The sequence below is a fragment of the Salvelinus alpinus genome, chromosome 33, assembly GCF_045679555.1.
Source record: "Salvelinus alpinus chromosome 33, SLU_Salpinus.1, whole genome shotgun sequence".
Lineage (NCBI taxonomy): Eukaryota > Metazoa > Chordata > Actinopteri > Salmoniformes > Salmonidae > Salvelinus > Salvelinus alpinus.
This window is the reverse complement of record NC_092118.1, coordinates 11,948,126-11,962,160: the sequence shown is the minus strand read 5'-3', so window position 1 is coordinate 11,962,160 and position 14,035 is coordinate 11,948,126. Positions and strand designations below refer to the sequence as shown.

Below are 14,035 nucleotides of genomic sequence, written 5' to 3'. Positions count from 1 at the left end.
TTGGACCTGCGGGTTGTCATAACATCAGACAGCGAAAGATAGATTGTTAATCTTGAGGGGAAATTTCATTAGAAGTTATGTCATTCGTTTCTGAGAGATGGTTGTCAGTCTTGTACCTATGGCTTACTAAGAAACAGTGTCTTAGCAGCTTTTTCAAATTCAAATGGATTGAAGTCACAAGATATCATATTCCATCACCACTTTATTGGTAGTCTGGGATGTGAGAGCAGTCTTATATCTTCATAGAAAAACTGTTTTAGACCGTTCTTTTCAGAAACCAGAGAGCACGATTTAAACTGATTTTGTTTCAAATGCCTATAAAATGTTAATGATTGACATGTTGCATTTGACTATGTTCTTTTTAAAAATGCCATTGGCAGTTGGCCTGAGTGTTGCCATTGACAACACTAGAGTTAGGAAAATCAAGTGACGCAAGAACTTTCTCTAAAGGCTTATTTACTGCACCTGTTGCCTCAGGACTGGTTCATGTGTCTGCCGGACTTTGTAACACCTAAGCACTGAATAGTTTGATTACAGCTGTTTTGGGGGTCAATAAGCAGTCTTACCAGGTGTTCAGGACAAGGTTGACAAAAGGTTGCTATCAAAATATTTCATTTCAAGATAAATGGTTGATGTGAATGTGATAAATAAAGAGGTATAGTTATTGCTGCCATATTAGAGTTATAATTACAGGTACACTTAATATAGGCACATTATCGTAGTCAACATGCCTTTTTTTAAACAAGATAAGTACAGGACGAATATAAAAGTATTCAGTGCGAAATGTGTTTCATGTAAAATAAGATGCTCCGTGTGTGCATAATGGCCAGTCAACAATGAATACTACAGGTTAACCTTTATCAGAAGGATAACAAAAATAAGCCCCCCAAAACACTCAAAGGTATATATTATTAACAGGAATATATTGATCCAATGCATACATTATATGAATAGGATTAGTGTTCATATTTGTGCAACATTTATGATTACATGTGATCATGTATCGTCTTGATTTGGCACTCTTCACCACATACTCATTCAGTAAATACTTTTCAGGATCCTCTCACATTGTCCAATTGTCAACCAAGTCAAGTCAAGTGACTTGACAATCCAGTGAGATTGAGACTTTGATGGTCCGGCTTTAAATAGTTATATGGGGACCAAGAGTTGTGACACTCAACCCAGTTGCTTGATGCGTGGTGTTGTACCCGCTCATCCGCCTCATCGTCGCTAGTCGCCTCGTACTCGGGCATGACCAGGTCAGATTCATCAGAGCAGTTCCTCCCATCACTGTCCCCCCGTAGATGCACCTCATCCTGAGTCAGCTCCCCATGGTCCTGGAGACTGAGGTGACACAGTCGACACACCCTCACAGGCTTAGTAGAGATGTGGCAGATCACGGCCCGGTTCTTGGAGCAGGCGTTGCAGACGACAAAGCCGCAGCGACGACAGTGGTGGCGACGTTTGTTGACCCGAAATATTTTAGAGCAGCGCATGCAGATGGCGGACACCCGGTCAGGGATCCAGGTGGTGGCGAAGGTGCACCCGGGCTGGCAGCCGGCATGCTGCAGCTGCTTGGACCTGCAGTCCTCAATGTGCTTCATCCAGGCACGCTTCTCCTCAGCGGAGGCAGCTGCCACATAGAAGGACTTCTGTGGTGTGCGGATCAGCCACTGGTTCTCCATGATGACCCCGTCCTCCAGGTCCTCTAGCTGGATATCCTCCAGGGAGATTACATGCTGATTCTTGTGCCAGCGTCCATGAAGGATGATGCTACCGTACACCAAAATGTCATTAAACAAGAAAAATACTTTAGGCTGGGGGTGGCGTCGACACAGCTTCATCAGCCGCCCCTCGCCTATCAAGACCCGGTCAGGTCTGTACAGGGACTTCCCAGAGGGACCAAAGGAGTTCTCCACTGCCCGGATCCGCTCTCTGTTCTCTTGCGTGAAAGCCAGCTGGTCCACCATGATGAGCTAGATTACAACACTACAGGAAATTAACAAAATTGAAATAACAAAAAATATATATTTCTATTTACATTGAGACGAAACGGTAGGCCTATGTCACTAATGATCAAATAAATGGCTAGTGAAAAATAGTTAATTTGACCTTTTACTCTGTTTTGTGATTTCTATCTTGTTTACGCTGCAACAGTCTGTGTCTTGGTAGTAAGTCGCTTAGTTCCCGTCTGACCACCATATGTTTTGTCAGTGTCAAATAGTAGTTTCTGTATTGAAGAGTGAGTTGCCACGAGAGGTCCTTTAGATGTGCAAATCACATTTCCTGTTGAGCCGCATTGCATGGGGAGTTCCAAAACAACTTGATGGGGAAAGAGAGAGAGAGAGAGAGCAAATAGAAAGAGGGAAAACGGGCAATACCAGTTTGCCAAACATGATGGGATGTGACTCAGAGCGTAGAGATCCTATTAAATTACTGTAAACAAAACTATTGCTAATTCTAGGACTATTAATACATCACAGAAAAAAACTGTTGGACAGTTTTGGTAAAAAGCTGAGGGACGGGCCTTGGAGAAATGTAAACACTCTCAAATTCATAGACAGAGTTATGGATGCAAGGACTGACCATCCATGCTATCAAAATTATAGTTTTAACCATGTTTTGAGGCTACACAGCGTTTGTTTACATTTACGTTGTTTACAAACGTTGGAATACAAAACAACAGTTGAACTAAGCTCATGTGGAATTTCTAAGTTATATTCTTCAATAATCAATGGGTATAAGTGTACAAAACATTAACACCTGTTCTTTCCATGACATAGACTGACCAGGTAAATCCAGGTGAAAGCTATGATCCTTTATTGATCTCACTTGTTAAATCCACTTCAATCAGTGTAGATGAAGGGGAGGAGACAGATTAAAGAAGGGGTTTTAAGCCTTGAGACATGGAGTGTGTATGTGTGCCATTCAGAGGGTGAATGGGAAAGACAAGATTTAAGTGCCTTTGAACGCTGCTGGGTTTTTCAGACTCAACAGTTTTCCGTGTGTATCAAGAATGGTCCACCACCCAAAGAACATCCAGCCAATGTTACACAACTGTGGGAAGTATTGGAGTCAACATGGGCCAGCACCTTATGGAACGCTTGACACCTTGTAGAGTCCATGCCCTGACGAATTGAGGCTGAGTGTACAAAACATTAAGAACACCTCCCTATATTGAGTTGCACCCCCTTTTAATGGACCATTCTTTATATAGATGGGAAACTGTTGAGAGTGAAAAACCCAGCAGCATTGCAGTTCTTGACACACTTAAACCGGTGTACCTGGCACCTACTACCAGTGGTGTAAAAAGTACTCAATTGTCATACTTGAGTTAAAGTAAAGATAACTTAATAGAAAATGACTCAAGTAAAAGTGAAAGTCACCCAGTAAAATCCTACTTGAGTAAAAGTCAAAGTATTTGTTTTTAAATATACTTATGTATCAAAAGTAAATGGAATTGCTAAAATGTACTTAAGTATATAAAGTATAAATCATTCCTTATATTAAACAAACCAGATGGCAAAATTGAATTACATTTTTTATTGATGGATAGCCGGGAGCACACTCTAACACTCAGACATAATTTACAAACAAGCATTTGTGTATAATGAGTCTAACTGATCAGAAGCAGTAGGGATGACCAGTGATGTTTTCTAGATAAGTGTGAATTGGACCATTTTCCTGTCAAAATGTAACGAGCATTTTTGGGTGTCAGGGAAAATGTATGGAGTAAAAGTATATTATTTTCTTTAGGAATGTAGTAAGTAAGAGTAAAAGTTGGCAAAAATATAAATAGTGCAGTACAGATACCCCCCCAAAATATTTAAATAGTACTTTAAATTAGTTTTACTTAAATACTTTACACCACTGCCTACTACCATACCCCGTTCAAAGTATATAATTAATTTATAGGTTCAAACATTTATGTAGCAGTTTAGGATTCCAGCTTTAGACAGAAATATTAATAACAATGTAACGATAGGAAATAAACCACATGGCTATAAATTAGAGGAGTATAATTATGATGGTTCGTGATACTAGATAATGGTTGCAACTGAAAAACAAAAAAATGTACTTGCTATAATTGACAAGAAGCATTGAATGGAAAAATACAAATGATAGTTGCTGTATGTTGATCAGATTTTCGCTCCAGGGAAAACCACAAATATTCTTAAACAGAGTATCAGGTTTCAGGTAGTATGAGAAAGTATTCTCTTGATTGATCACTCTTATGGAATGTTGTTTAAACTAGGTTATACAATGGGTGGGTCTAATCCTGAATGCTGATTGGTTAAAACCACATTCCAGCCGGTGCCTTTTTTCACAAGTTACCACCGCTAAATCTATGCCTGTTTACTCTGTTCCATCTGACCGCACAATCCACTGTCTCATCCGCCCAGCCAGTCAATTTATAAACTTGATCTCCACTCTAAAAAGCATCTAGACATTATCTCACATTTCTTTTAGACTAACATTTAGTTTTCAGCAGCAGAGATTTATATAAACCTTGCTGTCTGTCTCTCCGACATTCGCAACATTGTTTCAATATTCAAATTCGATCTCCTGCTGTCCCATAGTAAGGAACATGTCTGGACGAGACAGACAGGCAGGCAGTGTTTCTCAGCCAGTCGAAATCATGAATCAGCTGGCATCATTTTTATGGATATATACAAAACAATGTCAATTGAAAAAAGGTCAAACTGAACAAAATGCAGCTAGTTTGCAGTCTTTCCAGCTTCCGTTTGAAGTGATTGTGTTACTGTAGCTGTGTTGTTGGCTAGCTCCTCTGAACAACAGTATCCTGACCAGTGAGTACATTTTCTATGAGGTGAAATTGCGCCTCTGTAGCTCATTGTTATGGATGTATCCAAATAAATGTCACTAGAAAACAGCTTTAACAAATGCAAATGCAGCTACTTTGCTGTTATTCTGTTGCAATGTGTGATGTGACTGTAAGTTAGCCGTAGTTGGCTAGCTAGCAAGCAAGGGATAAGAACATTGCCAGCCAGTATGGCAATCGAACATTTATAACGAAGGACTGGGTCGCGTCCATAGATACAGAACAAAAAGACTGAACGACTGGGTCGCTTCTCTGGCACCCGAACCGATAGAACAATTGACCAGCCAGCGTGGGTAGCCACCCTAGATTTGTGTTGGGACTATTTATTGTGGAAGAAATAAATACAATGAATAAATTAATCAAAATAATGTTTTTAATGAAAATATGTAAATCATTATTTTAATATGTTGGTAACCTGTTGTATGAAGGTAATAAAGCCGTCGAAGCCGGTGTCTTTGTAGGAAATATTGGCACGGCTTGCCTCGACTTTGTCTCAGGCCTAACAGCACGTGCCAATATATTAACACCGCTTCTCGGGCATTACACTTAAATATTGGCCTACACGAAGACCAACTTCTGATGCGGAAGCAATAATGCCTGAAAAATGTAATGTCATCACAATTTAAACAATCATAAGGGATTTCCTTCAGTAGGGGTGTCTTCTCAGGCCACGTTATGATGGAACAAGCAGATTAAAAAAGCCAACGCACAAACTTGCCATTTAAACACAACCATCTCCATCTCACCAAAATAATGAACAATGTAATTGTGATGTGTATCATTGAACTAGGTGCTAAGAGTTATTACAGCTAATAAGGTTGTATTTTTTTCAGTAGAAAAAAACACGACATGAATGTACAGTTTGTTTCAAGGAATACTATTACTGACCATTATACCATGACAAAGACGACAGCTTTCCAACAAGCATTGCCCTTTACAAGAATACAGATGTAGAATTTTTTTTATTGTGAAATCTGGTTACTGTGCATCCTGTGGTTTTTATGAGGGAAAAGAATATGTCGCAGTATGGGTATTCTTTAGCGTAGAATGCCAAGTCACCAGGGCTGTACAAATCGACATAGCACGTGCATGCAAGAAACATTGGACTTGAATATTAAACATACGGGGGTTTAATTATATGTATGCTTTTTGCAGCATCAAACATGGTCATAGACGTACATGTTGCATTGTATGGACTGATACACCAGCCCCTTTGACCAAGACCTTACACCTTGTGAAAAGAAAGAACAGAAAGCATATTTGAAGTCCCAGTGAAGAAGTGATGACGTTTAGCAGGGGGGGGGGGGGGGGGTCTCATACCCCCCCCCTGCCCAATCAATGAAATATCTCATGCATCAGCACACTACTTAGAACAGTGATAGGTTTTTTACTGGGAAAATGTATAGGGAAATAAAATGTGAAAATATTTTACAAAACAGACAGCAAATGCTGTCTTTTAAATTGATAAAAAAAATATAAAAAAATCACTCTATTTTCATTATTTTTAAAACATAAAAAGTTCTTATTCACAAAATCACTCATGGTTAATAAAAAAAATTAATATGAGCTATCCAAAAGCCAACAATAAAAGAGACCTACTTGTCAATGCAACTCAACTACCAATTGAAAAATTCAGGTCAGCAATGTTACCAGTACCTATGTCACTTCAATTGACAAACCAACAATATACAACAGCTACCTCAGAAAATGTTGGCCAACTAGGAAATTCCCAAATGACTGAGAAATTAAGCATCTTTTATACCAAAGACAGGCACATTTTCAGATTCCACATAGCAGTATCATTATATTGTAACTCATTGTGTTACTTCAAACTATGTAATCAAGAAAATGTAACCTGTAATTTGACAAAAATGCAAGGAGATAGATACGTTTTTTGTACATACATTAAGGAAGCAGATTGATTTAGTGCCACCTTGTGGACATAGGCAGTGTTGCTCAAAACTGAAGACAGATCATAATGTATTTACAATTATGTAAAATCATTGACCCATCAATGGATACGTTTACAAAAAAGGAAAATACCAACACAAATGCTCTCTAATCACAACTCTTTTTTGATTGCTTTGAGTCTGTCAGGTCTCCTGTCTTTGCCACAGTACGAAATACTATAGAACAGGGCTTGCATCCAAAACAGATGCTGAGGTTCCCGTATGACTTGAAAATAAGAATTGAAGATGGTGAGAGTCCTTATTATAGATCCTGACAGGAGCTGTTTACTTCTCTGTACATTGAGTCTCTGAGTTCAGTCTAATTTCTCCACCTGCAGGTCAGGTCGTCACTCATCATTGTCATTTGCACAGGCGGTACTGTACTCCATCAACACCATCATAGGTCTATGATTCCTTTAACTTTAAATTCCTTTGCTGATTGTTCGCTTGAGCGGAGTTTAAACTTGCTGCCGTAGATATGGGAGACAAAGCCATCAATCTTCACGGAAAACACGCTGTTTCGCTTGGTATGACTGCAGAAAAAGGAGAGATAAGACAGTAAATTGAATGTCAGTTTGGCAGTTGAAAAACAGTTCAATAACAGCAGACTGAACGGGTACCAAAACAAAGTTACTGAAATGTGGCGTACAAACATTTCAGTTTGTCCTCCTTTGTGATGATTTTGAAGACGTTTTATCTCCTGCACTAGGATTCCTGTGGTGCCTACATACAAGGGGCATTTGGACCTGGCCACTGTTTCACACACGCAAAAACATTGGTGATGATTACATCAACAGGATTATGTACAGTGGGGAGAACAAGTATTTGATACACTGCCGATTTTGCCGATTTTCCTACTTACAAAGCATGTAGAGGTCTGTAATTTTTATCATAGGTACACTTCAACTGTGAGAGACGGAATCTAAAACAAAAATCCCGAAAATCACATTGTATGATTTTTAAGTAATTAATTCGCATTTTATTGCATGACATAAGTATTTGATACATCAGAAAAGCAGAACTTAATATTTGGTACAGAATCCTTTGTTTGCAATTACAGAGATCATACGTTTCCTGTAGTTCTTGACCAGGTTTGCACACACTGCAGCAGGGATTTTGGCCCACTCCTCCATACAGACCTTCTCCAGATCCTTCAGGTTTCGGGGCTGTCGCTGGGCAATACGGACTTTCAGCTCCCTCCAAAGATTTTCTATTGGGTTCAGGTCTGGAGACTGGCTAGGCCACTCCAGGACCTTGAGATACTTCTTACGGAGCCACTCCTTAGTTGCCCTGGCTGTGTGTTTCGGGTCGTTGTCATGCTGGAAGACCCAGCCACGACCCATCATCAATGCTCTTACTGAGGGAAGGAGGTTGTTGGCTAAGATCTCGCAATACATGGCCCCATCCATCCTCCCCTCAATACGGTGCAGTCGTCCTGTCCCCTTTGCAGAAAAGCATCCCCAAAGAATGATGTTTCCACCTCCATGCTTCACGGTTGGGATGGTGTTCTTGGGGTTGTACTCATCCTTCTTCTTCCTCCAAACACGGCGAGTGGAGTTTAGACCAAAAAGCTCTATTTTTGAATCATCAGACCACATGACCTTCTCCCATTCCTCCTCTGGATCATCCAGATGGTCATTGGCAAACTTCAGACGGGCCTGGACATGCGCCTGCTTGAGCAGGGGGACCTTGTGTGCGCTGCAGGATTTTAATCCATGACGGCGTAGTGTGTTACTAATGGTTTTCTTTGAGACTGTGGTCCCAGCTCTCTTCAGGTCATTGACCAGGTCCTGCCGTGTAGTTCTGGGCTGATCCCTCACCTTCCTCATGATCATTGATGCCCCACGAGGTGAGATCTTGCATGGAGCCCCAGACCGAGGGTGATTGACCATCATCTTGAACTTCTTCTATTTTCTTCTATTTTCTAATAATTGCGCCAACAGTTGTTGCCTTCTCACCAAGCTGCTTGCCTATTGTCCTGTAGCCCATCCCAGCCTTGTGCAGGTCTACAATTTTATCCCTGATGTCCTTACACAGCTCTCTGGTCTTGGCCATTGTGGAGAGGTTGGAGTCTGTTTGATTGAGTGTGTGGACAGGTGTCTTTTATACAGGTAACGAGTTCAAACAGGTGCAGTTAATACAGGTAATGAGTGGAGAACAGGAGGGCTTCTTAAAGAAAAACTAACAGGTCTGTGAGAGCCGGAATTCTTACTGGTTGGTAGGTGATCAAATACTTATGTCATGCAATAAAATGCAAATGAATTACTTAAAAATCATACAATGTGATTTTCTGGATTTTTGTTTTAGATTCCGTCTCTCACAGTTGAAGTGTACCTATGATAAAAATTACAGACCTCTACATGCTTTGTAAGTAGGACAACCTGCAAAATCGGCAGTGTATCAAATACTTGTTCTCCCCACTGTATATTGTGCCATAGAAGTGCTAATTAAGGTCCTGAAGATTGGCATCGATTAGTGACAGTAACAGCAAAAGTGTTTTGACCAAATAAACAAGCTCTCACCCACCAGGTACAACCCGTGAGGTATAAATCCGTGAACATGGGCACCCTCATAGATGTTATCCTGACCAACTTGCCATCCAAATACACCTCTGCTGTTTTCAATCAGGATCTCAGCGATCACTGCCTCATTGCCTGCATCCGCTATGGGTCCGCGGTCAAACGACCACCCCTCATCACTGTCAAACGCTCCCTAAAACACTTCTGCGAGCAGGCCTTTCTAATCGACCTGGCCCGGGTATCCTGGAAGGATATTGACCTATTCCCATCAGTCGAGGATGCCTGGTCATTCTTTAAAAGTAATTTCCTCACCATCTTAAATAAGCACGCCCCTTTTAAAAAATGTAGAACTAAGAACAGATATAGCCCTTGGTTCACTCCAGACCTGACTGCCCTCGACCAGCACAAAAACATCCCGTGGCGGACTGCACTAGCATCGAATAGTCCCCACGATATGCAACTTTTCAGGGAAGTCAGGAACCAATACACGCAGTCAGTCAGGAAAGCAAAGGCTAGCTGTTTCAAACAGAAATTTGCGTCCTGTAGCTCTAACTCCAAAATGTTTCAGAACACTGTAAAGTCCATGGAGAATAAGAGCACCTCCTCCCAGCTGCCAACTGCATTGAGGCTAGGTAACACTGTCACCACCGATAATCGAGAATTTCAATAAGCATTTCTCTACGGCTGGCCATGCTTTCCTCCTGGCTACGCACCCCCTGCAGCAACGTACCCAAGCCTCCCCAGCTTCTCCTTCACCCAAATCCAGATGCAGATGTTCTGAAAGAGCTGCACAACCTGGACCCGTACAAATCAGCTGGGCTAGACAACCTGGACCCTCTCTTTCTAAAATTATCCACCGGCGTTGTTGCAACCTCTATTACCAGTCTATTCAACCTCTCTTTCGTATCGTCCGAGATCCCTAAAGATTGGAAAGCTGCCGCGGTCATCCCCCTCTTCAAAGAGGGTGATCCTCTAGACCCAAACTGTTACAGAACTATATCCATCCTGCCCTGCCTTTCTAAAGTCTTCGAAAGCCAAGTCAATAAACAGATCACTGACCATTTCGAATCCCACCGTACCTTCTCCGCTGTGCAATCCGGTTTCTGAGCTGGTCACGGGTGCACCTCAGCCACGCTCAAGGTACTAAACGATATCATAACCGCCATCGATAAAAGACAGTACTGTGCAGCCGTCTTCATCGACCTGGCCAAGGCTTTCGACTCTGTCAATCACCACATTCTCATCGGCAGACTCAACAGCATTGGTTTCTCAAATGACTGCCTTGCCTGGTTCACCAACTACTTATCAGATAGAGTTCAGTGTGTCAAATCGGAGGGCCTGTTGTCCGGACCTCTGGCATTCTCTATGGGGGTACCACAGTGTTCAATTCTCGGGCCGACTCTTTTCTGTCTCTATATCAACGATGTCGCTCTTGCTGCGGGTGATTCCCTGATCTACCTCTACACAGACGACACCATTCTGTATACATCTGGCCCTTCTTTGGACACTGTGTTAACCAACCTCCAAACGAGCTTCAATGCCATACAACACTCCTTCCGTGGCCTCCAACTGCTCTTAAACGCTAGTAAAACTAAATGCATGCTTTTCAACCGTTCTCTACCCACACCCATCCGCCCGACTAGCATCACTACTCTGGACGGTTCCGACTTAGAATATGTGGACAACTACAAATACCTAGGTGTCTGGCTAGACTGTAAACTCTCCTTCCAGACTCATATTAAACATCTCCAATCCAAAATTAAATCTAGAATTGGCTTCCTATTTCGCAACAAAGCCTCCTTCACTCACACCGCCAAACATACCCTCGTAAAACTGATTATCCTACCGATCCTCGACTTCGGCGAACACTCTACTCTGCAGTCTATCACTGTGCCATCCGTTTTGTCACCAAAGCCCCATACACCACCCACCACTGCGACCTGTATGCTTTCGTCGGCTGGCCCTCACACATATTCGTCGCCAGACCCACTGGCTCCAGGTCATCTATAAGTCTTTGCTAGGTAAAGTCCCACCTTATCTCAGCTCACTGGTCACGATAACAACACCCACCCGTAGCACGCGTTCCAGCAGGTATATCTCACTTGTCATCCCCAAAGCCAACACCTCCTCCTTGCCAATGACTGGAACGAATTGCAAAAATCACTGAAGCTGGAGACTTATATTTCCGTCACTAACTTTAAACATCAGCTATCTGAGCAGCTAACCGATCGCTGCAGCTGTACATAGCCCATCTGTAAATTGCCCATCCAATCTACCTACCTCATCCCATATTGTTTTATTTACTTTTCTGCTCTTTTGCACACCAGTATGTCTACTTGCACATCATCATCTGCACATCTATCACTTGTAATTACTTCGCTACTATGGCCTATTTATTGCCTTACCTCCTTACGCCATTTTCACACACTGTATATAGACGTTCTTTTTTCTATTGTGTTATTGACTGTACGCTTGTTTATTTCATGTGTAACTCTGTGTTGTTGTTTGTGTCGCACTGCTTTGCTTTATCTTTGCCAGATTGCAGTTGTAAATGAGAACTTGTTCTCAACTAGCTTACCTGGTTAAATAAAGGTGAAATACTTTTATTCTATTTATTTAAGAATGGCACCATGTAAATCAGCCTTCAAAAGCCTCTGCTGAATTGTCTGTGGGTTGCTTCAACATAGATATCATTTAATTTGGATCTAACATTCTAGCCAAACAAAAGGCAGAACATACAAAAAGCTTTGTCTTACATGAGCCAAATACAATGCATTTCTTACCTCTGGTTTCAATCCGTGACACAGATCTCTGACATACTGTCTCCATAGCTCATGCAATGGCAAGAAAAGCTCATATCTACAGGGATAAAATATAATAACCGTGTAAAAAAAAAAAAAAGGCCTTATGTAAACCTCTTACATGACAGAGCAGTAGATGTTAAACAAGATATTTAGTCCTACTACAAGGACAAAGTATGAACAACTTTTGATGCTCTGGTTTCAGCTGAAAGACCTGTTTTGCATTGAGACCCTTGGCTCTCTTTGTCTTCTCCTTTTTAGCATACTTTAGAACCACAGCCTCGCGATGCATGAAGTCGCCTATTTCCTTCTCGCTCATACCCGGTAAACTGTTCTTCAGAAAGCCATTTGTGAACGTCTCCGCCTGCTTATCACTCTGAGGCTGTATGTGCACCTGAACAGACATATCCCATCATGAGACAACTATAACTAACAGGCTAGTTAGGCTATGCCGCTAGCTTGTCTGCACAACTGAAAACAGTTAGGCAATGTGGCGGCATATTTAAGTGATAATGCCTTCGAAGCCGGTGTTTAGAGGATATATTCGTCAAACACCCGCATTGAGGGCATTATCACTTTTATACAACGGGTTACCAACATATTCAAATAATGACTGACATATTTTCATTAAAAACTTTATTTTTATGAATTTAATAATACTATTACATCCTTCCACAAGATATAGTCCCAACACAAATCTAGGGTTGCTACCCAAGCCGGCTGGTATTTCGTTCGGTCGGTTCGGTTGCCAAAGAAAGCGTGCCAGTCGTTCAGTCTTTTTGTTCTGTAGCTATGGACGCGACCCAGTCGTTCATTCTAAATGTTCCGTTGCCATACTGGTTGGCAACGTTTTTATCCCTTGCTTGCTAGCTAGCCAACTATGGCTAACTCACGGTCACGTCAAAAATTGCAGCCAGAATAACAGCAAAGTAGCTACATTTGCATTTGTTTAAGCTGTTTTCCAGTGACATTTATTTGGATACATCCATAAAAATGAGCTAATGAGGCTCAATTTCATCTGGCATAGAAAATGTGCTCACTAGTCAGGACCCTGTTGTTCAGAGGAGCTTGCCAACAACACAGCTAACACAATCACTTCAAACTGAAAGTGGAAAACCTGTAAACTAGCTGCACTTTCTTTTTAAAAACCTTTTTTCAATTGATATTTCTTTGTTTATATCCATAATAATGATGCCAGCTGATTCATGATTTCGACTGACTGAGAAACACTGCCTGCCTGTCTGTCTCGTCCCTACTCATGACATGTTCATTACTATGCTGGAGATCGAATTTGAATATTGAAACAATGTTGCAAATGTCGAAGAGATAGACAGCAAGGTTTATACAAATCCCGCTGTTGAAAACTAAATGTTAGTTTAAAAGAAATGTGAGATAATGTCTAGATGTTTTTTTGATTGTGGAGATCAAGTTTATAAATTGCCTGGCTGGGCTGATAAGACAGTGGATTGCGCAATCAGATGGAACAGAGTAAATAGGCATTTTAATGTTATAGATTTAGCCGGTGGTAATTTGTGGAATAGACACCGGCTGAAATGTGGTTTTAACCAGTCAGCTTTCAGGATTAGACCCACCCATTGTATATTTAATCAATAAGGCCCAAGGGGGTGGTGGTATATGGCCAGTATACCATGGCTAAGGGCTGCAACACTGACGTATCCCAGAGAGAGGCTATGGTTCGTGCTATCTGGGATCCTTGAGACATCCCTACCCTAAACCTTGTCCTTGATCATTACTATTTGTTCCATTACATTACACATAAGAGTCATTGGAGGAGGCATCTTCTGCATGGGGGCGTTTTACGAGATCGGTGACTGAAAAATCAGAATATAAAAAATATATGTGTAACAGGTGTAAAATATACTTTATGAATTTCAGCGAAAATCCCTCATGATTATTTTGATG

At 41.3% G+C, this 14,035-nt stretch overlaps 1 protein-coding gene and 1 pseudogene across 1 annotated transcript; both read right to left on the bottom strand.

Moving 5' to 3' along the window:
• Positions 1 to 841: 841 nt before the first annotated feature.
• On the bottom strand, positions 842 to 2,212 carry plekhf1 (pleckstrin homology domain containing, family F (with FYVE domain) member 1). The gene is made up of 2 exons (XM_071382017.1): positions 2,113 to 2,212; positions 842 to 1,989 (listed from the first exon to the last, which is right to left on the bottom strand). Exon 2 carries the CDS (start codon positions 1,968 to 1,970, stop codon positions 1,089 to 1,091), a length of 882 nt encoding a protein of 293 aa, XP_071238118.1. The 5' UTR covers positions 1,971 to 1,989; positions 2,113 to 2,212; the 3' UTR covers positions 842 to 1,088.
• A 3,938-nt stretch (positions 2,213 to 6,150) lies between these two features.
• LOC139562857 (ribonuclease P protein subunit p29-like) overlaps positions 6,151 to 14,035 on the bottom strand; it is a 53,771-nt pseudogene continuing 45,886 nt past the window's right edge.

Excerpts from the sequence above, each read along its gene's own strand:
- plekhf1 (XM_071382017.1), bottom strand. The coding sequence starts at position 1,970 with ATGGTGGACCAGCTGGCTTTCACGCAAGAGAACAGAGAGCGGATCCGG.